This window comes from Anguilla rostrata, chromosome 1 (assembly GCF_018555375.3).
Source record: "Anguilla rostrata isolate EN2019 chromosome 1, ASM1855537v3, whole genome shotgun sequence".
Taxonomy (NCBI): domain Eukaryota; kingdom Metazoa; phylum Chordata; class Actinopteri; order Anguilliformes; family Anguillidae; genus Anguilla; species Anguilla rostrata.
Window position 1 is genome coordinate 68456873 of NC_057933.1, and position 27778 is coordinate 68484650.

At 43.7% G+C, this 27778-nt stretch overlaps 1 protein-coding gene across 5 annotated transcripts in view; it reads right to left on the minus strand.

The window, feature by feature from the left end:
• The window catches only part of adam15 (ADAM metallopeptidase domain 15), a 30548-nt gene extending 3241 nt beyond the window's left edge, over positions 1 to 27307 (minus strand). For 2 of the 5 annotated variants that reach the window (XR_010332638.1, XM_064353002.1), the window contains exons 1-22: positions 26410 to 27307; positions 23558 to 23652; positions 16587 to 16663; positions 16154 to 16232; positions 15708 to 15784; positions 11203 to 11419; positions 10957 to 11022; positions 10556 to 10627; positions 10142 to 10311; positions 8924 to 9008; positions 8671 to 8819; positions 8043 to 8220; positions 7643 to 7735; positions 7210 to 7405; positions 6794 to 6902; positions 6015 to 6210; positions 4831 to 4908; positions 4626 to 4737; positions 4358 to 4514; positions 3244 to 3352; positions 1462 to 1527; positions 764 to 832 (exon numbers count right to left, since the gene is read on the minus strand). Coding sequence is in view for 4 of the 5 variants with exons in the window: in XM_064353002.1 (XP_064209072.1) it covers positions 764 to 832; positions 1462 to 1527; positions 3244 to 3352; positions 4358 to 4514; positions 4626 to 4737; positions 4831 to 4908; positions 6015 to 6210; positions 6794 to 6902; positions 7210 to 7405; positions 7643 to 7735; positions 8043 to 8220; positions 8671 to 8819; positions 8924 to 9008; positions 10142 to 10311; positions 10556 to 10627; positions 10957 to 11022; positions 11203 to 11419; positions 15708 to 15784; positions 16154 to 16232; positions 16587 to 16663; positions 23558 to 23652; positions 26410 to 26689 (2730 nt within the window). In the remaining variant the exon portion in view is untranslated. The remainder of the gene's footprint in view (positions 1 to 763; positions 833 to 1461; positions 1528 to 3243; positions 3353 to 4357; positions 4515 to 4625; positions 4738 to 4830; positions 4909 to 6014; positions 6211 to 6793; positions 6903 to 7209; positions 7406 to 7642; positions 7736 to 8042; positions 8221 to 8670; positions 8820 to 8923; positions 9009 to 10141; positions 10312 to 10555; positions 10628 to 10956; positions 11023 to 11202; positions 11420 to 15707; positions 15785 to 16153; positions 16233 to 16586; positions 16664 to 23557; positions 23653 to 26409) is intronic. The other 3 variants (XM_064353034.1, XM_064353024.1, XM_064353014.1) reach the window with 2 other exon arrangements.
• Positions 27308 to 27778: the final 471 nt, after the last annotated feature.

The following is a 27778-nucleotide window of genomic DNA, read 5'->3' on the forward strand; positions in this document are numbered from 1 at the left end:
CTTCAAGCAACAGGCTAAATGATTTGAAGCTGATTGGCTGTTGAGGTTCACTCATGTTGTAGACTGGTCAGCTCACACTAGCTGTGTGAGATGGTAAAGAGAGGGAAGTGCAGAGGCCACCCTTCACCATCATACTTTTCAAAGTACAAAGTTCTTTGGTTCTTACAAACCACTTGACAATAAGAGTGTAGGCATTTGTACAGATGTTGGCTAATTATTATTTTTTTAATCAAGTACTTTAAGAAGCATGGGGGTAAAGCAGGACAGTGTGGAAACACTGTAGAAACACTGCACATTCTATGGCATAATAACAACCACCAAACCCCTTTGTCCACATGCAATGACAGTGATCATTCACATCACATACAACAAACGTCCTTAAACAATTCAACACAACACAACACGACACGACACAGGCACAAAAGAAGTGCGACAGGTCTTCACTAACCTACACACTACCGCATGCACAGCACAAACGCTAAAATCACAATGCTTACACCAAAACAAAGACTTGATTGATCCAAATTCAGGAAATTTTAGAAAAAATAAACACCCTGAATTAAGTGAGCAGATGCACATTTCCCCCCACAAACATGATGCAGTTAAATGGTTTCAATTGTGGAAGAGACAATCAGTGGACAGCAGGAAGGGACACTACAAACTAAGGTATTGGATTATATCTAAAGGATCGGGAGCCATTAAGACAAGCACTAGAGCAGAGAGCACCCTGACCCTCATTCACCCAGAACACCTCCACCTGTACCTTGGTGCCAGTGGGAACGGGGTCAGGGGGTAGGGGCTTGCTGGGAGGGGCTGGCCGATCCCCTGCCGACTGAAACGGAAGACAGCAGAAGAGGAAGAAATCGTGGAAGAATGAGTGAATCCACACCAGCGCATGTGTCTGCACCCCCATCCAAATAAGGGCTGCTAAGATCTAATCTGCCAATGTCAGTCCATAAACATGCAGCAAGTCACTTATTCCACAAAATGGAATCCAAAAGTGCCACCCAGATACTGAATGTGTGCTCTGATACACAGAAAACAATCTGTTGGATCCAAAGTTGGGATGAAAATATGGACAGTAGTGACATGCAGAAAAGCCAATAAAATTAATAAATTAATAAATAAATGCATAAATAAAATTCACAATTTCATACAAAAACTATGAGCAACAATTTTCCATCTGATTTCATAAAAACTACATTAAGTAAATGTCAAGTATAACATTAATTTCATCATTTCAAGAAATGATAACTTTTCTGCAATTATGACCTACATGGTAACCAAACACAACTCAAAAATACGCCAAAACCCAACCTAAACTTATTTTATGGATATCAGTTTCCCACGTGGCAAACTGTACGGCAGAAACTGGAAAGTTTGGGAAATGCTAGCAGCAGTCTGTGTGGAATAAATCACTTCAGCTCCCTGTCATCCCCCAGTGGGATGGATGGAGGTTACCTGGCTGTGTTTAATCACTGGATCAGGTGGGAGGGGCTTATTAGGAGGTGCAGGCCTGTCCTGAACCTGTTACGAGAAAGCGCAAGGAAGAGTGGCAGCCCATGTAAATCATGCATCACGCAAGTCAAAAGGGGTTAGGTCCAATCCGGTTGAAAGTATTTGCATAAAATAGATAAGCAATTACAAGAATGTGACCACGGGTAACTTGTTACATCAAACACTGTAGTGTAGGTAAGTAGCTTTTTTGTAGTATAGTTTTATGCATTGCATCATACTTACTGCTTTACATCATGTCATGCATTATGAAGTCAGTATTTCCATGTAATATGCAGTATTGGAATGGTCAGTGTTATTTTCATGCATGCATTAGTCAGCAAGTGATAAAGCTTATGAAAGATAACATGCGATAAATAATCAAACAGATTTACATAGCTTTATAATTACTTTATACAGATATACTTGGGCTAGTTGCTCCCTCCAGTGAAGGCGTTTAAAAAAAATTTGAATTTCATCTCCTCAATATGGTAGATCACCTACAATTTCAAAAGGAATAACAACCTGACATTCTCTGAAAACAACAGAAAAGCATAAACTTGTAGGAAAATGTAAGCACTACAAAAACTACATCATACATCCTGGAATCAAACCTGTTGACCTAGACAGCAAGACTGAGACAAGCTGAGACACAGAGCACATGCTTCCCCCTACAGGCCTTTTAAGATTAACTTCTAACTTCTAAAAGTACTAAATCAAATTCATTCCTGCTCAATGACGATTCTTCACGTTCCCTTACAAGTCAAAAGAAATTTATCCTTGCAGGTTTAACTTAAATTTTTACAACACAGAAAATCTTTCTCAGCTGGCCTATTTTAGAAATATAACCGAAATATAACTCCCGCCATTTCTCGCTCTCCAAGCAAGCTCTCTTTTTACCTCAAAATCCAAGCAGGCAGTTGTTCTTTTCATTGTGATAGTCCTACGAATTTAAGTTATGCTTGTCCAAATGTTCACAAAATAACAACAAGACAGGGACAGTTCTCTCATTGTTCCTTCCTGTTCCCCATTTCCCATAAGCCATTGCACAATGCAAAAACCAAAAAAAAAAAGAAGAAAAAAAGCAGCACAGAAGATCAGCTTTCAGCTCAGACACACTCTGAAACCCTGCTAGTGGATACTGATTTATACCGGGGAATATAAACTACCAGCCTCCAGCATATTCTTGAGTAAAGACAGAACCAATAACGTGAGCCCATTAGATGAAATTATGTGTGGGCTCTGAAACTGCTGTTTTCTGATTCTGGTTCCAAGCTCTCCTGGCTGTAAACACCAAAGCAGGGGAAAATCTTTGTTTCAGACTTAGTAGAGAATTTGTGGACCATTTAACAAAATTTAATATCGATAACAGCTGCAAACTGTATTGTTGTTTGTGTTCGGCTTGTAAAGACAGTTTTACATTTTCATGACACATAATATATGACGCATTACAATCGAGCCATATAGACAAGAATATTCAGGCATTCAAAATGAATGTGGTAAACATTAATCATGTGGAATTTGAATGGTAATACAATAAAATAAGAAAATCAAAACCAGATGTGGGTGAAGTTGAAAAATAAATCATTTTCTCATTTCAATAGAGCTCTGTGACATGCAGGTCGAAGTTAAAATACTACCTCCCTCGTTGCTCTTGGCAACTTCTGCAAGCGTAAATAAGCGATACCTCCATTTTGGCATGGCAAGCTTGTGTGCACATGTACTCCTGCCGCACTAATGGGTCGGTACCTTGTTTGATGCCGGGGTCAGTGGGATCTCCGTCTGGTGCGTAACGTGGTATCTCAGCGGCAGGACCTGTTCTCCATTTCTGGCGTCCACACGCTCCGTCACCGGGGTCCTGTACAACGACAATCACCGGACATGTGTGAGGGTCATGCCACCAAACCCTGACCAATAGATAGTATGAGGGAAGTCTATACAGGGATGTACAATACTGGCTCTGGAGGGCCACATGCATAACAAGAGTTTGGTGCTCAAACTGAATGTGTTAAATTGGTCCCGACGGTGTAACTGGCTGCATTCGTGGATGTCTGACAGCAGTGTTTAAAGGTCAATAAAACTACGGCTCTCCAAAACGGCCACACAAAATATTACACCAAAACACCGGAATAGACCAGTCACCGTGATCATATTACACAGAGAAGACTGCCAGAGGAGAGAAAAAATCAATGAGATCTTTCTCTGATTTCCCATAATGACTCATTAATTATTAATTCACTGGATGCTGGAGCAAAACACATGGGTCAGAATCACTTAAATTTTCCACAACACAAAATTACCAGTTTTCAATATGGTCATCCCGCAGGGTGACGACCCATTACTCCATTAGTGCGACCCCAAAATACGACACAAACAGCCAGTGTGACTGCACTGGTGACAACACAGTTGACAAAACAGTTAGCTTCTACAAATCTTGCTGGTATGATTTTTGTACCAATATCAGACCAAATGGACCTTTCATGTTTAAGACCACTATATTTTCTATTATCTGATCAACAATTGAATTCCAAGATTGTAGATTGATAACCTAACATGATTGATCTGCTGCTTGTTAACTACTGAAATGCTACACAAACTATATATATTTAAACTGAATTCCATGTCCAGATGTGCAAAGCTGTTCACAGGGCAACCAGCTCTCCACCATTTTCCCCCCATTTTCAGCTGTGTGGTTCATTCTTTATTACCCTCTCTGCTTTTTTTTTTACCTGTCTAAATAGAGCAAAAAATACAAAGGGAGGGCAGACTGTCCCACTCTCCTTTAAAAATCAGTGATATATAAATAAACTGAATTCCCTGTTCACCGTTTCAAGGTGAGCGAGGTGTTAAGTGGGGCCCTTACCTGCTCTGCTGGCGGCCGGGGCCCTTGTGGAAGGGGCTCCCCCTCAGGCAGGAGAGCTTTCGGCGACAGCGGGGGTAACGCAGGGCCAGGAAGAGCAGCAGCACGGGCAGGACGAAGAGGAAGGTGACCAGCAGGGCTATGCGCACAGGGTCCGATTCTGGCACCAGGGAGACAGGGATTAATGATGGGCGGGGCAGGGGGGGTGAGAACAATACAGTCACTGTCACACTGCTGCTGCTCATGGCGGGCCACAGCAGAGGAAGTGTACCTTTGGGGTCTCTGGCTGGCCCACTGTCCACACTGCCTCCGTGGCCTGAGTATCTGCAGTCCGGAGGAGCCCAGCCCATGCCACAGTGGCAGTTCTTATTGCTGTTGCAGACCTGGGGGGCAGGAAGGACACGGCAGCTTCGTTAAGGCAGAGTCCTATGATTCCTCCGTCACATGATGTGGGCCGTCACGCGGCGCCGCCTCACCCCATGCCCGTTGCACTTCCTCTGACACTCCTCCACCCCGAACACTGACACGGCCCGGCACCGCTGGTTCACACAGGCCTGGAACAGAATCACAAGCAGGACGTGTCACTGCAGGCGCCACTGGTGCTCAGCGAATGCACCCCAGCATCAACCAGATCCAAAGCCGTACTGGCTATGACAGCAAAGTCGCTTAATAGATAATCACTGTCAAAAGATAAAGATGGTTTCTTTTTCACTTGTTTGGCTCACTAAATAACTGCCAAACATTCAAATTTACAGGGAAATGCAGGTCTCTACAGTTCAGTATTTACGCCTATCGAAAGCAAGGATTCAGCATTTCACAACAGACAGATTTCCCAATTCCTACCACAACTTCACGCTGATGTCAGCAAACAACAGTCCTATTATCGAATGCATGAGCATGAGCATGCTATGAACAGACACTCAATATAAAACTTAATATTTTATATCTTGATATGAACACTTGATATAAAACCTACAAATGTTAACACTCCCCACAGTTAAGACACAAACCCAATATTTTTCACAGAAACTATACTATAGCAACAACCAAACAGGAACCTCATGTATTCTTACCAAGTATGTTTCGCAACAATAGACCGAGAGGACAGGCAAACCAATGCAAACCAAAGTTTTTAAATCAGCTTCTGTTCTTAATTACTACAGCAAATGAAGGGCTGCACTGTTAGCATAATGACGTAAGGAACTAGTCTTGTAACCTAAAGGTCACAAGTTTGATTCCTGGGTAGGATGCTGCCATTGGACCATTGAGAAATTTGCATATGGTACATATCCAGCTGTTTAAATGGATGCAATGTAAAATGGTAAATGGACTGCATTTATGTAGCGCTTTTATCCAAAGCGCTTTACAGTGGATGCCTCTCATTCACGCACACACACTCACACACCAACGGTGAAAGGCTGCCATGCAAGGTACCAATCAGCTCGTTGGGAGCAATTAGGGGTTAGGTGTCTTGCTCAGGGACACTTCGACACGCCCAGGGCAGGGGGATCGAACCGGCAACCCTCCGACTGCCAGACAACCGCTCTTACCTCCTGAGCTATGTCGCCTCCTACAAAAATGTGCAATGCAATGCTGACGCCAGCGGCGCTAAAGAAATAAGAGCTTGTGAGGCAGCAGCACGGCTGCTACGCGGCCTCACCATGCCAGGCCCACAGGCGGCTCCTTGCGACACCATGGCGGGGTCCGAGACGTCGTCCCCCAGGTCGAAATAGGTCCCGCGGCACACGAGGTCCGTGTAGTTCAGACGCACTTTGGTGGTGAGGATCTGCGCGTTCGAGCCCAGGCGGGGGCGCTCTGTTCCCCCCTGACACTGGATCTTCCCACACAGCACATCACTGTCACAGGAAACAAAACTTCACTGCTGTAACCTCACTATACCCGTAACATTTACACTGTAAAATATAGGGAGGGGATTCATTTCATACTGCACTCTGTGGAAATGCCTTGAGGGGAACAGTATTCAGCTAACTGAATAGATTGATTCATGAAGGCAAGAGTTATCACTAACGAGAGGCAGCTGCAGGTCTTCTGTTGCTAACGGCAATTGTGTTAACACATGCTAGGCTTAGAGGAGTAAACTGAGACTGTCCAAGAATTAATTTATGAAAACTCCAAAGGGACGAGTATTTCTGACCTCCATTCAATACAGCAGATCATGTGGTGACCAAAGATGGTCACATGACAAGGAAGCAGTTTTTGAACAGGAAAGGACAGACGATAAACACATCAGCTGGGAAACGTCTGCGGAGGGGATGAAGTTGGCGCAAACCCAACTCGGGCCGCTGGGCTCAGAACGCAGGGTGGGCAGACGCCTTAATCTGGCTCTCTTCAGAAGTGCTGGCCCCGGGGAATTACGCAATGCCAAATGTGGATGATGATCCCATGATCCGCTTCAACTTGCAGATGAGAGAAACTTACGCAGCGGAACAAGGAATGTACGTCCCGTTCGGCGTCTGGCCACAGTTGCCGTGCTTACTTCCCTGCTTGTTGACGGAGGAGAAGCAAACCTCTGGACCCTTAGTGGAGTCTGGGTGGGATGAGAGAGAGAGAGTAACCATTTTCAGCTGAACCTTCCCAAATGGGCTATATGCGTACAGCCTGACCCCTGTAGTATTAGCCATATGTAGCACCACAGGTACAGATATGAACTTTCCCTATAGAGGAAGGTCCTGTGGGAGAATCAGAGACCCTTGGGGTGGCCAGGACCAGGCTCGACACAATGCTCAGCTGTCTCTACTCTCAGGTAAAATGGCTGGCCTTGGCTCGCCCTCTCTGCGGCACGCACTGCTTCTCTGTCTAATGCGGAGAAAAAGAAAAGGAGCTGGAGCACTCACTGGGGCCCCACAGCATCTGGCACTGGGAGTCCAGGCTGGCACAGATCCCGCTGTAGCAGTACGACTCGCCCCCCTCGCAGGGCGCCCCGTTCTGGAGGAAGACGTTGTCGGGGCAGTAGGGGGAGGCCCCGGTGCAGTGCTCCGGGAGGTCGCACTCCCCCAGGGGGTCCCTGCACACCCAGCCAGCCGGGCGCAGCTGCAGGGAGGGGGAGGAACACCACCGTGAGGAGAAACAAGGTGACAAGGCAAAAAAAAGGGGTTTGAAAAAGAAGACAAAAATGAGTAATTGGTTTGGGAGAGAGGGACGGTGAAGGGTTATAAAGGAAAATTTGCCACAACATTAACAATAAAGGAAAAAAAAAGATGGGAAATGCCAGTGTAGAGGTGAAACAGGCAGCTGTATTGCTGGCATCTCTCAGACTGACTGCCATACCTTGCAGTTATTGCAGCAGATACCATCAGAGGAACACTGCGCACCTGGAACCAGCTTGCAGGTGCTGGCGTTGCAGCACGGATCATTGCACTCCTGTACGCACACAAGCATGCACACGCACACACACACACAGTACAAGCACACGAGCAAATACAGAACACAAGCGCTCACAGTTCAGAACACAATGGAAAACAGCAAGGTAGCTATATGATAACATAGCTAAATCGAATACATACACTAATACACAGCAAGAGAGAAACATACTGTAGCACAGACCTGTAAAGCTAATTTTCAGCTAAAGTACTGCAGCACAGCGTACGGTCAGTGAGCTGGTACAGTGCAGAGTGAGACGGTACACTGGATCACAGTCAGGTGTATGTGCGCATGACAGGGTACGTACGTCAACCAGGCCACAGTCGCACTCCTCTCCCTTTTCCACGTACAGGTTCCCACAACGCGGCCCCCCCAGCAGCTTCTCGGGCTGGGGCACGTTGAAGAGGCACATCCCGCCCCCGTGGAGCAGGCTAAGAGACAGGTCCTGCGCGCTGCAGCTACTGAACAGCTGTCCTGGCATGAATCTGGGGGACGGTCACATGACAAAACGGGGATCAGGACACCTGCTCACGAAACTCACAAAAACCGCGAGACGCGCATGTGCCCTTCACTGTGGATTTCACACCCGTACTCACAGTTTTTTTCCCCATACTGTTATTTCAAACACGCAACAGAACACATTCAAATGCACACTCTCAGTAACACTGCGCCCCTTCACAGCACACCGCACTGGACACTCTCTCTCTCCGCAGCCTGGTCATAGGAGAGCGAGGAGTGGAACTATCACTCACTGATCTAAACCAATCGCACTGTTCTGAAGTGAACATGAAAGTCTTTTGATTGGTTCAAAGCAGTTTGTGACACGCAGTACATAACTGTAAATCCACCAGTCACGGGGATCATGAAGCCTCACCCTCCCGTCACTACTTTAAAGCCAGCCGCCGGCTCGCCGCCGGCTCGCTCGCTGGACTCACCCGGTGGAGGGCTCCATGATGCAGCCACCCAGGCGCGGCTCGTTCTGGCACTGACAGCGGCGGTCGGCGGTGTCGTGGCTCATGCCCAGGTTGTGTCCCAGCTCGTGGGCCACCGTGGAGGCCACGCCCAGCACACTCACCAGGTGGTCCTGCGGTCATGGAAACAGCAGTGACCGCAGGCTTCGCGCCACATGACCGCGTTGTGACCGGGAACACGGCGGGTCACGCTGAAGGACCAGGTCGTGTCACTCACCACGTTGACGCCACCAGACCGGTCCTTAGAGCACATGGAGGACTGAGACGCCATCCCCACTGTGGTCCCATCAAACGAGTCCCCCCTGGACACACACACACAGACCCAAAACACACACACACACACACACACACACACACAGACCCAAAACACACACACACACACACACACACACACCCAAAACACACACACACACACAAACCCAAAACACACGCATGCACGCACAAACCCAAAACACACACACACACACAGACCCAAAACACACGCATGCACACACAAACCCAAAACACACACACACACAGACCCAAAACACACACACACACACACACACAGACCCAAAACACACACACACACACAAACCCAAAACACACGCATGCACGCACAAACCCAAACACACACCACACACACCAGACCAAAACCACCACACACACACACAACCCAAACACACGCATGTCGTGCACAAACCAAAACACGACACACACACAGACCCAACACCGATGGACACACAACCCAAACACACACACACACACGACCCAAAACAACACACAACCACAGACCCAAACACACACAACACCCAACCCAAAACACACGCATGCACGCACAAACCCAAAACACACACACAGACCCAAAACACACGCATGCACACACAAACCCAAAACACACGCGTGCACACACAAACCCAAAACACACGTGTGCACACACAAACCCAAAACACACGCGTGCACACACAAACCCAAAACACACACATACACACACAAAATATCAGACAGTAATCCAACTAGCAAATGAAATAATGCTTCATAAAAGGTGTTCAGCTGGCTAAATACTATTATAATACATTACTCCTAATGGTAATGCTGTATGAAAAGCTCTATAGTTTTGCCAATAGAGCTGGTGTTCCCTGCTGCACACATTAAATTGCACTGCATATACTCACTTAGTCATTTTGACTGTTTACATGCTTTGACAGCCTTTTCATAACCATCCCTTGCAAATATCTTGTGATAACTTTAAAGGGGTAGTTCACCCTAAAATGAAATTAAACTATGTTTCCACTTACCCAAAGTGCTATCTATCCAACCAGATAGTTTCAATGAGATTTGACACAAATTTTGGGAGAACTGCCCCTTTAATACCAATCAATAAAGACGTTCCTGAACCCAAACGTGACAGAACTATATTGAAGCCGCATTCACTGGAGGAGGTCGTGTGACTCACATGACGAGCTGGGCGTTGTCATGGTGCAGGCGGGGCAGCAGCTCGCGGGTGCGCCATTCCAGGAAGCGGTTGAGTGTTTCCGTGGGGTTCTTGTCCACCCTGATCTTGTCCTGGTCATTCCAGATCTCCACACCCACCAGGGCCACACGCACATTGAGAGGTCTGTAAAACTGGACAGCAGTGGAAGAAGAGCATCACAAAAAAAGCAGCAGAGTTCTTCACCTCAAACAGGCCCAGGAACACGCCGTTCCAAGCTGCATCTACATGAAGCGTATTTAGAAGGATGGGCTGACTCATTAATATGAATTAGGGGCGTGTGAATAGAGCATTTCTCTGTCGTTAATTTTGAGAAACAACATGGATTAATGAAAGAAAGGGCAGTAACATGGACATGTGACAGGAAATATGCCTTACCCAGTCCACTTGGTTGGCCACATCCAACATGCGGTATAAGACAGTCTTGTCGTTCTTCTGATAGTTCTTGTACTATAAGCACCAAAATAAACAAAAATAAGCGGTCACTTCCATGGTATTTTACAACAGTTTACACAGGCTCAAGTGACATTTTACTGTGCCTGACACCAGGGGGCACTGTGTTATTGAACTCGAATCTTACAGTGACATAAAGTAACAAACAATGACTTAAACTATGTTATGGCAACTGTCCGCACCATTAATGCAAGGAATACATGTGGTCAGGCACGCAAGCTGTGTGGACACTACTGTATGGATGCTGCATGAGTGAGGACCAGTAAAACACCTATTGATAACGGGTTACATGGAGTGTAAAATGTATTTTTATAATCTCATCTTACCTCTTTATGATCAACCACCAACACCAGCTCAATGTACTTAGTCTCAGAAAGAATGTCTCTCTTACTCTAAAAGAAGAGAGAGAGAAAGAGAGAAAGTAGGAAAGAGAGAGAGAGAGAGAGAGCAAATTTAACACAATATATACACTAAACACAAGTGAAAAAGTCAAACAAAAGTCAAGCTTTGTGGTTGGCTGTGATTATCTACCCCACCTTAAAAACCAACCCTTTCCTGTCCTATAACCTTACCCGGTGCGCGTGGGGCACAGCAGCCAGGAGAGGCACTTGGGTGTGGGACACCCCACAGTCCCCGGGCCGAGACTCCAGCCGATGTGTGGGGATGAGCAGGTGCATCCCCTCCTCCTCTTCCTCCTTCCCTCTCCAACCTTCCTTCCATCCCTTAGGTTTTGCCTTCTCTTCAGGCAGTAGCTCAAAGCCAAGAGTTGCATTAATCACAATCACCCCCCTGTGGAACAGATCATTAATACTTAAGGAACTGCATCGAACAGACAATCTATTCTTCTTATTCACTTCATGGAAATAATTGTTATGGAAATGTATCGTTATTATTATTATTATTATCATTATCATTATCATTATCACATTATCATTATCATTACCATCATCATCATCATCATCATTATTCTTATTATTAGTAGTAGTACAAGTAGCAGCAGCAGCAGCAGCATAATTTCCAGTTAATTTAAGTAAACTGCAAACTTATGTTTAAGTGCTGAAATATATTAAGTTAAGCCCAAAACTATGGAAGCAACCGATTAACTTCCTTCTTTTGGCAAAAAAAATAATGAATTAATCAATGAGTGGAAGCACTGCATGAGAACTGCAGAATGTGGCTGACAGTCACATTGAAATAGCAAGTGAAACAGACACAAATATAGGAGCTTCAACATCATTACACTGCTTCACTATATGGCAACACTGAATCTGTACTGTTCTTATGGTAGGCACTAGCAGTTAAATGCACCCTAACAGGTTCCAGGCCTGTTAAAGATACCAGTTAAAGAGATCCCGATTATTATTACTCCTTGACGATGAATAAACACAAGTTCTTACAAACCAGAATTCACACTGACAAAAACAAACACAGAGAAGCAAAGTAAAATGCATCTTAAGCACTCAGGTCCAAGAAGGCTAAGAAAACAGTACAAAAAACTTCAATTCAAATATTTCATCCAAAAAATCCATATAGCACCCATTATATAAGATCAATATTCAATTAAAAGCTTAAATAAAGCTTTTAATATAATGAATTAGCTTTCAGCTAATTAATTGAGCTAAGTTTTAAGGAAAAACAGCATAGATGGTAGTCAGCAAATACCTGTTTGATGAAACACTACCTACAGGCAGACAGTATATCTAATATACTGACAGGCATCAACATTGGAAAAAAAAATTAATACAGTCCCTTATCATACCACGACCATACAGTGTATTCCAAAAATATATAATAACACTGCACTGTCATAATTTCCCCAATTTTCTTTTACTAAAACGTGAAAAGCATCAAGAGTGTATATGTAACATACAGACATGTATGTGGTACAGCATAGATCATACCCTCACAGAATTATGAGACCTGTACAAATTATATGAGAAAAACAAGAACTGTAAGAACGCAAACTACTTTCAAGAACTTTGGATGCAACATATATGTAGCCATGGAAATGTGGAGGCAATTTTGGCTATTTATGCACTTTCGCCTGTGGATAACCGAAAGCAGGTAAATTGCCATGGGGTAGCTGAGGAATGACCCCCAGTGAGGTCAGCTGTTGCTGAGGACGGGAATGTCAAAATGAACCGTATGCAGACATTGCTGTGCTTCGGCTGACAACATTCCACCGGCAGTCACAATAAAATGGAAACGATTCATCTCTTTAATAATTCCTGCTCTGCCAGATTGATAGGGGTATCTCCAGGATCTACTTACTCCTGCATAAAAACTGTAAAAAGTGACACCTGGACGATCGGGCCAGATTGATTCACGCACAGGAAGGCTGCAGCTCCAGATATAATTTCCAGTGCACACCATATAGGCTACGTCAACTTCATGCTGAACAATACGCATTAGGCAATACATCACGCCTGGGCACTAAGACAAAAGCTGGACCATACAGAATACACTGCATAGCACAGAGCCAGTCTGTATTTAACCAGCCTCAAGCTGAAATGTCTTAACACCCAGGTACAAAGCACAGGAAAAGGAGTAACAAAACTGATATGTCGCAGTATTGAATGCCTCTCAGTATAATTAACCCATTTGTTGTGCGTAGCACATTTTACCAGTGTTTCTCTAGCTGAGGTGCATGCAGAGTTTACTGGTTTTCGTTCACACCAGTTTCTCACTTAATTAGGTTGAGCTGTTCCAATACTCCTACTGACCTCTTGACATTTAATCTGCTGTAAATCCTCTGTGAAAGGAAGTTGTGTTTGTGCCAATAGAAACGACACAAGAAAATAGGTTTACTCAGCATATATTCACCAATTACTATTTGCTAATGTATAATTTCTTTCACAGGTACGAAATGCACATAATTAATACTTTTGCACCTTCGCATTAACACAAACACTATTCAACAGAATTTCTTTTCCTACACCGGACTAACAGCCAATATCTGTCTAACGGTCTTGCATTCATTGAGTAAACAGCTGAAACAAACCCGCTGAAGAGCTTAGAGGGAATGAAAACCAGGGCGAACACTACGACCAGGGTTGGGCAACACTGTACAGTAAACTATTCAGGTGAGTACAGAGCCAGACAAGAGTGTGCAAGAGCACAGTCCCACCCATCCTAAGCTCTGTGAGGTTAGCATTCCTCCCGATGGCTTTTAGGACCCCCCCCCCCCCCCCCCCCCCGTCCTTTAGCTCATCCACAGGGATCTCCCTGTAACCCTAGAGGGACCCCACTGCACGTGTGCCGCTTTTGAAACCAGCAGATTAGCCAAAAGGTCAAAGTTCTGACTTAATCTCACCAGGAGTGTGCCAGATCAAAGGTCGCTGCTCAGTTACAGCGATCCCGCACGGCATCTAGAGGCAGTGACTCACTCCCCGCTCTGCTAGCAGCAGTGTTAGCACTAATCAGCTATGTACACAAGGTTTTATTAATGGAATGATTTAATGAGCTCAGCGCTACCCTGAGTGACCGTTTTATTTTTTTAAATAACAATTTCATGCAGAGCCATGAAATGTTAATCTATTAAACAAACCTGATGCTGACAATGCCCTTATATCTCAATGGGAGACAATGACACCATTAGCACTGAAACTGCCATGTGATTTATACCTTTCAAAGCATCAGTAATCTCTTTAAGTCCACTGCCATTTACAAGACTCCATTGTTTCGGTTTCCTCTTTACTCTCGCATCTTAAATCACTGCTATAAATTGTAATCATGAGGCATAACTAATAATTCTGGGTCATAACCCAACCCAAGTTCTATCAGTCTTGGAGAAGGCATTAAACACCAGCAAAACAACATGAAACATGACAGACTGACGGACACACAGCCAGGACTAGTAGCAGGAAGACTGCAAGTCTGATTCCCATACAGCCCAGTGCAACTGTACTCCTAACGGCAATACTTAACCTGAAGCTCTTCAGAAAATATTCAGCTGTATAAATGGCAGATATTTACAAAGGTAGCAACCAGGGTTCGAAATTCGTTGTTTTTAGGGCAAGGCAACTTTGCCTTGGATGACACCTAATTGTACCAGGGCACCAAGGCGAATAGCCAGGGCACCATAGGCAACTGACTCGACTGTTCGCGGAGTTGTTCTGATTAGTCTTGAGGGCACTCCCTGACCTGCTGGTTGGTTTGAGGGCACTCCCTGACCTGCTGGCTGTTATGAGGGCACTCCCTGACCTGCTGGCTGGGTTAAGGGCACTCCCTGAGCATTGTCACGCACTTCCAAGATCTGAGCTTCTGGCTGGGTTGAGGGCACTCCCTGAGCTGCTGGCTGGTCAGGCTGATCTACTTTATTCTGACTAAAACATATTAAAGGGATCAGAAGTCAACTCTAACTAGGTCTAAATACAACATACCATCCAGCCCAGCCATATCCCTTTTTAAAGACAGTTGTACAATTTTTATCATACAATTTTTCATACAATACATACTGTATATCATTGTGAATAGATCACAGATAATAAATTGATTTACAGTGAACTTTATAAACTGACGCTTTATTGAGAGATAAACACTGCACATAAGATTTATTCTACCTAGCCAGCTGTCTAGCTACATTAAACTCATCTCATGAAAAAGGAATCCAGAGTTCTGCTTTGAGCAGCAGATATCTGGAGTAGCCTTTTATTTTGTAATAGTTTGCGTTCTTTTCGCGTTATGGTGCTGGAAAAAAATCATAATGTAGTAGCTAAGAATTAACGCGTGCAGTTAATTGGGCTGTCGCTTTTTTATTCTAACTTCAAATTACTGAACACGTTTTCATGCGCACCAGTCTTGGAGAAGGCATTAAACACCAGCAAAACAACATGAAACATGACAGACTGACGGACACACAGCCAGGACTAGTAGCAGGAAGACTGCAAGTCTGATTCCCATACAGCCCAGTGCAACTGTACTCCTAACGACAATACTTAACCTGAAGCTCTTAGGAAAATATTCAGCTCTATAAATGGCGCATATTTACAAAGGTAGCAATGCTGGACAGATAATGGTGGCATACAAGCAACAAATGGTAGAACTGAGAACAGGAACACAGCGTGTTGAAACTCACCGTAACCCAGAGCAGGTGCTCAGAGCCACTCGAGACTGGGGGAATCCCCTCACTGAACCATGATAGTGGCAGTGCATCTGCCAAGGCAACGTGAATGACAGAGGGAGTGAACCTTCATGAAGAAGCAGCATCCTGAGTCGTCAGTAGGAAGTGTTTGAACATTCATTTCTACTCTCATTGAAGCTTAAAGGATTTTTATCACAACCTTGTTCATTACCATCAGCTACAGTAGCAGAAAACAGTTTTGACCGCACGGCCCAAATAGCTGTGACATTAATAAATACATAAATCACAAATGAACATAGTGCCACTAATACATTGATATGATAAATGCTAGCAAATAAATCTGACTGCTACTGCTTTTAAACAGCAGGAGTTGGAGGATGGTAAAATCTACAAACTCTGCTCTTATTCCCTGGTAGCCTCCACTGGATATGGGTACTCACCGGCAGACTGTCCTCCAGCGAGACCCCAGTACCATTTGGAAGGTAGTGAAACACATTGGGAGGCTTGGGCATCAGACCACTGCAAGAGACAGGGTGGAAGACACATCTATAGAGTGCAAGGCCCAGCAGAGCATCCACTGGATTCCAGAATCAAAGGTGTTGTAGGCAATACGCTCGCTATGGTCAGCAAGAGTAGCTACAAAGTGAACTATCTAACCTGAACTACAGGCACACGCCACATCTGAATAGACTTTTAAAAACAGTACCGATCACTGACATACTTGGTTTCAAATTTGAAAACGCCTTTGAGTAATTTTTGTTATGTCCTAGGTGAGTCTCTATAAGTTCCAACGCTAACCAACACTATTACAGTAATACTGAGGATGGATGGGTAGGCAGACACTTATAATAATAAGTAAATATCCCTCCTTACTGATTTTTCTCCAGGTCCAGCTGGTAGAGGGTGCCTCCAACCTGCAGCTCACACACCAGCTTTTCTGGGTGGCCATCCTGTGGATTGGAAGAAGCATTTGAGTTGAGTGACGAGTACTTCTAATGCATTATCACTGCAGGCAGTATTACCTTACAGTATTACCTTAAAGGCCCAGACTAACAGTAAAAGAAAGATCTCAATAGCAACTGGCCAGGCAGCATATAAGGTCCCAAAACATGGCAGGATTGTATACTCATTGTCATTCCATAAATGTAGATGGTGAGCTACAAACAGGAGAGACAGAAAACCTTACTTTTATTTCATAATCACCCTGAAACCCAGTGAATCACCCACACTGAATGGTACAGAGTTCCTTTTACTTCATGCATCACATATGAATCACTTTCGCTGTAATATATAAAACAAGGCCACCAACTAACTCCCATCTAATCTCGTGATTATAAACAAAATTATTTAACATAATCCAATCATTTAGTTACAGCGAAATACTTGCTTAATGGTAATTGCACAAAAGTATTGCAATCACTGATCCAAATACTTTTAAAGGAATCGCCCGCTGATGGCTAGTTCCAAAATCAATAAGCTCGCTAATCATGAGAAACAAACAAAAACAAGTTCCAAGGAATTAAATTTACAGGTATTTTTGTACCTCCAGTGAATCGGGTACTTACGAAAAAGCAATGTTAGAACCTGCTGGACTTCAGCTGTACAAGACAGAACTTGCTCTCCCCTTGTTCAGACCATCATGCCAATTATTGAGCAAGCAAGGTCAGGTGATGTTATTTGATTTGGAAACTTAGTATTAGATTAACAGTTTCTGGGAAACAGCATAAAGAGGGGGAAAGAACCCAAAATCCCTTTAAATACAACCAAACAATATAGCCTAATCCAAAATAATAAAAGCTTAAAAAACAGAGAACTTCAGGTATCTGTTCTCAGTAGCTACGTGTATTAGTTTTTGTTGTTGTTAATTACCATGGGGTCTATGAGATGAGATTTAAGTCCTGAGTATTAGGGGCCCCACAGAACACACTGTAGCTCAGCATAAGGATGTACTGAGGCAGCAATAAACAAGCTTCTTAGTGTAGCCGAGTGTAACCTTTTGTGCTGCCCTAACTCGGGTCATGACCAGGGTTTAAATGAAGATCTTTTTCTTTTCTGTGAAACAGTCCACAGTCTCAATGGTATAAAGATATATATTTTTTTAAATAAGGGGTTACTTTTTTAATATCCGAATTATATAAAACAGCGATTTAATTATTAAAAGTTATTTGTAATAATTTTGAGGTTTATCCATCCTGAGTCACATGCAGACCTGGCAAAACACAGAGGCAATCCAGGCAAAGCATGTGACTCCGAACTGCAACAGTCCTGCTGGGAGTTCTGAACCCACAGCCTCTCACATCCAGGATCACTGAAAGCGAGTCCTTGAATGCCATCTGTAATCACATTACCACCGCAAAATAGGACGTCTCAAAAATCAGCTGACTGAACGGGGCACGCGCTGACTCTTGGGCTCAGGCCCCCCGCGACCTCTGCTCTGCGCCGGTCATTTCTCCGAAGTCATCACATTATCCGCACCTCAGCCTCCTGACCGCCCTTCCTGTGTTTAGATAAAAACTGGCAGCGGACAATGTATGGCAGGAAAACGGCGGAGAAGGCAGAGCGAGTTCCGCCCCCCCCACCCATCCCACCCCCCCATCCCCATCCCACCCCGGGTTCCGGCCGGCCTGACCCGGCCCTCCTCTCATCACCTCTCCCTGGCATGCTACCCCCACTTCACCTTTGAAGAGAGACCGCGTGAAACGGCGGGACTTCCTGTTACTGCCGCTGCTTCCGTGCTTTCTCCTCCGAAGCAGGGGGGCACGCTGCACACGACCCCTTTACTGCCAGACGTACGTTACAAAGGTCAGTGAGGTCGCACCCTCCGAGGGACGATTACGTTTGGGCTGCCTGATGGTCACAGGCAAGTTCAAGATCACTAACACTAAAGAGGCACTCCACAAAGATCATTTTACAAGATTTCAAAAACGTGATGAAATCGTCAGGCCTGCTTGCCAGTAATCGATGTACAGAATATACTTAAATAATAGATTTAAATTCATCTGTGTGTTTGAATAACATCCCTGGCATATGCTATACACCACCAGTATATAGAGCACACATTTAAACTTTTGAATTCAAAAGCCTTTTCATGTTTCCAAGTATGGGAGATATCCTTAATGAAGATCTTTATACAGGAGTCAAATGCATTTGTTATATGGTTAATGCCTCCTGGTATAAATGTACAGCTGACTGTGACAACTGTGTCAGTAAAGAGATGATGTTCCTTTCTACGAGATCAAAGAAGTAAATGAAAGCCGTCAGATTTTCAAGGTTCAAGAAGTCAACCTTAAGCAAGTGAGCAATAAATTTATCTTAATATCTATTTTTGGTATTGCTAAAGAGACGAGCTTCATGAATCTTAACGGGGTGTGAAGGACAGACAGCCAGATTCCCTGACTAAGCAGATAAGGGAACAGGGTAAAGGCAGAGAGTGCCCCCCCATTCTGGATGTGACTGTGGGAGGGCAGAACCCAAGGCTAGAATATCAGTTATGTCATCTGTTATATTGCTGTTGCAGAAAGGGTAAGACCCTAATTCTGACAGCCACATTAATAATATTTAATGTTTGATGCAGTGTACTCTAACATGACTGGTTAATCGAGAGCTTAGAATTAAAGTTCTAATCTGCAAGCCACAGCTTTTAGATACCAGGCTTTAAAATATCCCATAACATAGCACTGCTCTGAGCAGCATCAATGCAAGTCTTAAAATATTTAGACCCAACAAAATGATATATGAAAGGGCATTGTTATAGTTATGAGTGCAGTCTGTTGTACGACTGTGGACACGGTAAGACTATTGTAGAATGTTATTTGCTAACTAGACTGCAGACAGTCCATTTGTGCCGAGGGGAGTGGACTACGTTCCATAGCAACACACACAAATAAGAGTTTGCTCACATTCCACAGAGCACCACAACACAAACATTCTTTTAAAATCACTGAATCAGTTGACAACGCAAGTCACTTATTGATCCACGACTCCTCCAAAGAGGTTAGCGGCGGGAAACAAAAAAAGTGAAAAACCTCACACTTCTTTTCAGTAGTTACTGCGCACACAGCCTCTCTCTATAAAACGTCTGACATCAGACATCTGGAAATGGCATAAGTGCAATGGGTATGTGTGCAGGGAGGCGGTTCATCTCAGAACGCAAACGTTCGCGTTTGCTCCCTGCGGTCTCAGCCAAACGAACCCCAGATCCAACTATATCAGGAAAGAGTCCACAAATATTCGCCTGTTGTTCACTGACAACACCTTGGCTGAGACTGAATCAAATCGCCGACCCATGTTCAAATGAATATACCCTGTATCTTGCCTGAGCTAGGACTTTGCATGTGAAGAAATGCATTTGTGTATAATAGGCCTTATACGGGCCAATTTTTTATAAGGCATTGGCATGGGTCCAGGCGGTGACCCAGATCTCCACCATATGGGCGGGGACCTGGCTGTGGGTCGGGAAAAACAAGTATGAAAAGTCACTGTGGTGGGCTGGGCCCTAAAGAGGAAGAAAAGAAAGGGAGAGACTGTGGGGAGAGAGGGTGAATCAGACGACAGCCCTTGGCTGCTCTTCCTGGTCCGTGGGAGCAGTCGGAGGACACAGAAGAAAGAGGGCATATCTGGAGCTGTGGCTGGGACGTGGCGTTAATGAAAAATTACACCCAAAGCTCTGGCTCTCAGCCCAGGGACTCCCACCTCGTTTCTCCCCGTTTCTTTTGCTGTCGTCTCTCTCTCTCTCTCTCTCTCTCCTTCCTGAATTAGCAGAGCTTAGAGTGTGTGACGCTCCATGTCAAATTTCACTCCATTGCTCACTGCTCATTTAAGGCTTTTCCACTTTACAGTTTCCCTACTTTGAACACTGTCGCTCAGCATCTTTCATAGCTTCTGCTCTCTCTCTCAATGCCTCCTCCTCTCTCACAAAATCCAAATATCCCTCTTTTCCCCAAGAGGTAAGGGCCTCTCTCTCTTCATCTCCTCCCCCTTCCCTCTCTCCATTTTTAGTCTTTCTCTCTTCCTCTTACTCCCTCTCTGTCTGTCTACAGTATGTGTGTGTTTGAGTATGTGTGTGTGTGTGTGTGTGTGTGTGTGTGTATGTGTGGGTGTACGTGTGTGTGTTTGACTGTGTTCTTGTATGTGTGTGTGTATACGTGTGTGCGTCTGTGTGTGTCTGTGTGTGCATGTGTGTGTGTGTGTGTGTGTGAGGTAATGTCCCAGGATGTAGAGGTCTGGGCCAGCAGGATGAGCTCAGTGCCAGATGAATGCAGGGTGGGGTCCATTCAGAGCTCAGAGCGCTGTAATGAAGAGAAGAAAGCGAGGCGGGACGGAGGTGGGCTGGGGCAGGGGAAGGATTGAGGGCGTTTTGAGCATTTCCAATGGAAGACCTGCCCTTCAGAGGGCACTTCAGAGTCTTTCACTGTTCTTCCTCTCCCGTTAAATCTGCAGTGACCCTCATAAAAGGATCCTGCTTATCCGTCCTCTTTAACTGCAGCAGAGTGAGAGTACAGTATCCTTACCCAGATGTCTGGAGGATCAGGAGGAATGCCTGCTGTGAAGCAGTAGTACAAGGAAAGCTATTATCCTAGTGTAAGATAATACCCCATACAAGTGGTCCTAATCTGCCCAGAGGAGATGGATTCTATCAGCCAGACCCCCCCCCCCCCCCCCCAGCTGGGAGTTTAAGCCATCCAGGGCAGTCCCCACAGCGAGAAGCACTTTCCCACATTTTTATTCAGTCCTCACCTCATCGTTTCATCATTTGCTTTGTATTTTTTCATGGTCACTTTTAGCACTTTAAATGCACATTCTGGGTGCCTCTCTGTCTTTATGTCATCACTTTAAACACTGACGACAGAAAAGACAAAGAGGCACCCAGAACCGGCATTTCCATCTTTATTATGCAGACGATAGAAACCTGGCTCTATTCATTTGTTGATATCAAAATGCTAATCATGTCCTTTTTGTGTATTTTAGCATAATATTCAAGAATTATCACAATGTGATGTATGTAAACCATGTTCTGAACTGTAGGAACTTGTTTCACAAACACAGAATAACTGAAGAAATTGGGGGAAACACAAGCTGTTTCCTTGATAAAGTTTAAAACCTAAATAATGGGAAGTAAAAGTGTTGCTACTTTTTATTTAATTGCCCTCATGAAGCTTCAGAGGAAAATGCCTCTACAATGAGTTCAGGGATTTGGCTAAGCTTTAAAAAGACCATTCTAGAAAAGACTCCCCTTCTCTAACGCCCCATAATGACTCAAATACTTTCACCATCTTAAGAAGATAACGCGCTCCAAACACCAGTACAAACCTCAGCCTACTCATACAATAAGAATGTGTAATAATGCCAGGCCCCCCCCTGCTGTTTCCCTATGCATTTGGCCACTCTGGGTCAGCAGTGGCCATCAATACAAACAATGGCCAGAAAATGGTCTGGGGATTAGTGAGGATCTGCTGCCTTGTCCAGATCACGGTGGAATTCTCTGGAGCGTCTCGCCCGCCGTGGCTTATGGCACGGCTCGGCGGAGCCATTCATGTCCCGGCTGCAGAGCTCGGGTTAAGCAGCTCGGCACACACACAACTGTGAAACCCTTCACAGCAGGACACACGAGGCCGGGGGAGGCGTGAGCCTCATTTGGGGGTGAAGGACGGGGATGAACCCCAATTCTAATCCAATTGACAAAAAAGATACTATGACACTCATAATACTATGACTAATTCTGACATACTGGACAAATGGCTTGGAGTTCCAGCTGGCCCTGATTCTCTGGATCCCTAAACAACACCGACTCTTGTGGTCTATGTGGTTCCAAAACTATTTATGAACTACACCACTTTGGGGAAAGACACACACACACGCACATCTCTTTCAAGTAGATTATCTATAATCAAATGCTCCAAGTTGACTGATTAAAGAACAAATCAACAGAATATTGCATCATCAAAAAAATGTTTTTTTCAACAAAGAAGGGAAAAATACAAAAAAGTAAAGAAAGTTTTAAGTAATTAACTATTTTTTTAACTAAACCAAAAAATGTTGGATGAGGTCATTTTTAAGGAGAAAAAAAACAGATGCGTGATTTTTATCAGCAGAATTGGTTGGACTGGGGAAACCACACTAATCTCATTCCAAGCTGCATTCAATAGATGGGTGGTGAGGGTGGCGACTGGAAATTGTTTTTATTGTACACCCAACAATCCTCCACCTTTCCTCTCAACCTAAGAAAAAGGTCGGCGATCAGACGCCCCAGTAGCCATGACAATTCAATACCTCTGCTGAAAAATTTAAACCATAGCTTGCACAGAACCGCTTGTGATCCATGACACAGACACTATGGCCACACAACGATTTTGATTCACTTAGACATATGTCTTTGTGACATACAAAGCGTTCCTCACCACCATGTTTAAATTTAGACCTTGGCCAACAGACTGCCTGAAAGTGCAAAGATTTACCTCTGTTATCCAGTTCTATCTGCTTCCTGAGTGTGAGAGTGTGAAAAGAGTGGAGGGGAATTTGCTGTCTGGTTTCCGTTCTCCACTCAAACAGCAGAGAAGGAGGAAACTGGAGCTCTGACATATTTCACAGGGAGCTTCCTGCATAAAAGACATGATCTAAGGAGGGGAAGGAGGGGCCACTTTAAGGGGACGGGCACTTCCTGTGCAGCTGACAGGAGGTCTGAAGTCATTTCCTGAAGAATTCCCCCCTTTTTCCCATAAAAATAGAAAAATGAATTACTGCTGTCATGTGGTTGACCCTAAAACAGGAGTCTGAATTGAGACTGAAAACACTGAGGCACAGAAACAGGCTGTTTTCAACGGCAGTTTGGATGTGAAAAAACTCACCTGTAGCGCCTTACTCAGATCTGTTCTGTGTCCATCCACTAGGACAAATGGCCTGGTTCTCTCCAGTGGCTCACCATTCTGTTCTTGGTGGTGGTCTGCACCAGGGAAGGAAAAAAATAGGAGTGTGGATCAATTTGCAAAGCTCAGCAATTTTACTGAGTCTTTCTGTGACTTTAGGCAACCCCTACCCACCAAAAGAATCCATCAACAGCAGTATGGGAAGTAACTAGCTAATCAAAACTCATGAAACCTGAGAACCCCATTACATCAGTTTCAGAGGAAGTTGCCTGTATTTTTATGTCTAAGGCTATAATCAGTATTGATTTAATTTTTACAAATGACTCTTATTAACAAGCAAGTAATAAATCCACTACAACTCCCTAAAGAAGCTTATTATTATTCCTAAATGCAAACAGCTGGCGGGAAGGCAGTAAGATTAATAATGTGGGAGGTAACACACACAAGGAAATAAGATGCATAAGAGGTGTTCATGTATCACTTCAATCACACGGTAGGCTAGTGCAATGCATAGGCTATATATTTATGTCAAATGTGAAGCAGTAATTATCAACTACTCAAAATAATGACCATAGTAAATTTCCAATTCATGAATTAATGTATTAACATTAACAGGTAGCTTTAATACAAAGTGTGACCATGTTTTTAGTACTTTGGTTAACTTTGTAGTAGTTCCACTATACTTACAACTGCCACTTGATAAAGGCCTGATAAGAATAGAAAAATGACAACTCCTGCTGCACTTCTAAAGAGGGACATGAAAGGCCTTTAACAAAGAAAGAATATGATAGCTAATGTAATCAGTGGAAACTGTTCAAGTTCTACACAACGAATTATGAATGAACAATTAATTCATTAGAAAAACTGAATTGATAGTTATCACAATTAATTAATTTTTCCTGCTGGAAATTGCATGGCTTTAACAACAGCTACATATTTGCATTTTTCCATTCATCCTCCCAAACCAGAGAGCTATAGGCTAGTCCATGCATTGTTTAAAGACAAACATGTGGAATACCAAGAAGGGTACATGGGGAACTGAGTGTACTCAGTACATGGTTGCGCAATATATTGCATATTCAATCAAATTATGAATGCAAGGAACACCCCCCCCCCCCCACCCCACCCCCATTTTAAAAACTGTATGTTCAAATAGACAAGCACAGCTGCAAACAGTTGCAAATCATTTCCTGGTCTATCTTCCTGCCACCTGGCTTGTCTGTACAATACATCTGTGTCTATACTGAGACTAACACCAGTCAGATGTCACTCACTGAGCTGAGCTCAGGCTCCCCATCTCCAAGTTCCAGAAGATGAAAAAAAAATGCCTGTGAGATAGCCCTTATGACCTCACCCTGTTTATAAACAAACATACACCAGAAAGAACCTTCTTATAAGATTAAGCACCATCGCGTCAGCAGTAATACAGGGCTATAAATTACTTTAGCCTTAATCACAGGGGAACACTCACTCTTTTGTTGGAAAGAGCTAAAATACTGGGCTAATGACCTACCATTTTTACAGGAGGATGCAATTAACTCTTTCTGGAGACCACGGGGCCCCCTATACATACCTAAAACACACGGGCTCAACAAAGGGAAACCACCGAAGCCGGAATAAAATATGAATAGCGTGAAGGAGGCATTGCAAGCAAATCCTTAAGTCTATCCCTTGTAAAGGCACCGTACTGTACAGTGATATAGATAAGTGTTATTTCACAGTGGGAACAGGCTAATTCACAAGGCTGGACACATACTAAACTATGTCCGATGCCAGAAATCTATCCTAAGAAACTGTGAATGGGAAATCCCCATGTTACAAAATCATCTACATGATAGCCATTCTATAGCAGTAGCATCAAATAATGACATAGATTATTGGGACACTTAAAGTTCAAAAGGACATGCTCTGAATGATTTCTTATTGTGCTAAAACTCCTCATAACCATTCTCAATGTTTACAGATGAGGTAGACTGCAACAATTTCAGGTCTTGTAGTTTTAAGTAATCTACATGAGAACATTTTTCACTACATTAAAGCAGTTATTGAAATATTATGTCATGGCATATGTGCCGCACAAAACTTAGTCACCAACTTCAATTTTTAAAAATCTGTGACACCCAGACATGTACAGTATCCTGGCCATTTTTTGTGAGGGACCATCAGAAATTGGCTGAGTTCACCACACAAATGCTCATTGCCTTCAGGTAGCTAGAACATTGCAGGATCTTTTTACATCCTCCCTAGCTCTATCAATTAGCAATTCCATTCATTTTAAGAAACATAAAATTCTCCCATATGTATACAACTGTCATTTTGTATTTCACAAGACGTAGCCTAATACACTACACGGGCAGAAATTACATCAGTTTATGCACAATTCCTTTACCTTTGATATTCCCATATTTCATGGTCATATGGTCTATGTGGTCATATTGACCCGTTTGTAAGTCTGTAATTAAATGGGTCAAAACACATTTCTCAACACAATACATGATTGGTTGCAAGTTCATACACATGTGGTATATTTTGCCAGACGGCAATTAGTAAGTTATTACAGCTATACATTATTTACATTATATAAATAATGTAGAGGCACCCTTAAATGCTCTATAATTAAAAGAGAATTCATGAATGAACTATTAACACAGCGCAGCGACTAGGATAATTGGGAAATATTACATCTACAGTTGCCTCATGAGCATCACGTTAGTGCCGATCATAAGGCATGTCAAATAGCTGTCACTTAACAGTGATAAAATTGTGACCTACTGTTACGTTCTTGAACAAACCACAATCGACTACAACGGTGTATTGCTAGCGGTAGAACCTACGTTTAGGAAAACGAAGAGGTCTTCTTGTAATGCCATTCTTTGGAGTAAACTTTTCAGTAGTTGTCTCTTTCCATGTTGAGTTCTGATGAGTTTCCACAGGCGAAAGTGTTCCGAAATCACTGTCCTGCAGTAATCCAAGAGGACTGCTACTAGGAAATGTCAGAGTTTGACAAAGGGCGCATTTTATCGTAATTTGTAGCGTATTCGCAAGCAAAATGAGGGTTTGCAAGGCACGAGTAAGTAACATCACGCGGTGACTTTTCTTCCTGGTTATATTCATCTGAGCGTGACTCTTTGGTGCAAACGTTGGTCAAAAAAGAAACATCAAGAAGTTTTCAAGGTTTCCTTGTCATGCTACACGTTTCCTGGTTGCAGCTGCTAACTGCAAGTGAAGCACCTTTCACTTGCAATTTTGTTTCCATAGACAGCATATACCAGCCATGCTGTCATTTCATGTTTGAAAGGGCAAAACAACGTAAACATGTAGTACAAAATTTGCAAATAAATACGAATAGTATGGTCTGTAAAAAAACCTCTGCGAAATATGTCATGGGCACATACAGATTCCTGGCCAATTCACCTGTGCTAACTTCATATAAGCATCCCGCTGAAGTAGCCTGTCCACCCAACAGTTCCTCGGCCCAAAATATGATGTAGAAAGGAGCAGGCTTATCCTTTCCCTGGTTGGATCGCAGCGATCTAGCAAAACGACTGTGATTTAATTCCCTTAACTTTCGCCATTGTACTCCTGCATTGAACTGTCTCACACAGCTTTAATGGAACCGTTTTATATACTTTAAAAAACTCAAAATGATATCTTGCCGTCTTCCGCGCTCTCGGAAAGCAGTCTGACCGCACGCTTACAGGCGATGGTGTAGGCTAGTCCTGCTTCTTTTCTTGAAGAGCAACGAGGCGGGATTTCCTTACAGATCTTAACTCTTTGCTGTCCGAATAATTTTACAGTAACGCTTTCATCGTATCCTACAGCAGAATATCCTATGCCCAGTCGTGTGGTTCTCTCACATATTTAGCGGATAGTAAAATGATTAGGGGAAATGGGTTTCCATTGCAGGTTTGATTGTGAATCGTACTACCGTTGTTAACTTTGTTTTTATAACTATTCAGCTGTAGGCTATACAGTGGCCTCCGAAGGCATGGCAACAGTAGAGTGGAATTGTATTATTTTTGCTATATTTGTATTTCAGATCAAAATATGAACATGAGACAAAAGTGCAGACAATCAGCTTTTATTTCATGGTATTTACACACATATATGTTCTACCATTTTACAGAAATGGCCGTTTTTGTTTTGAGTCAACCCATTTTCAGCTGCACAAAGGTTAATGGACAGGTGTTACCTATTTCTCAG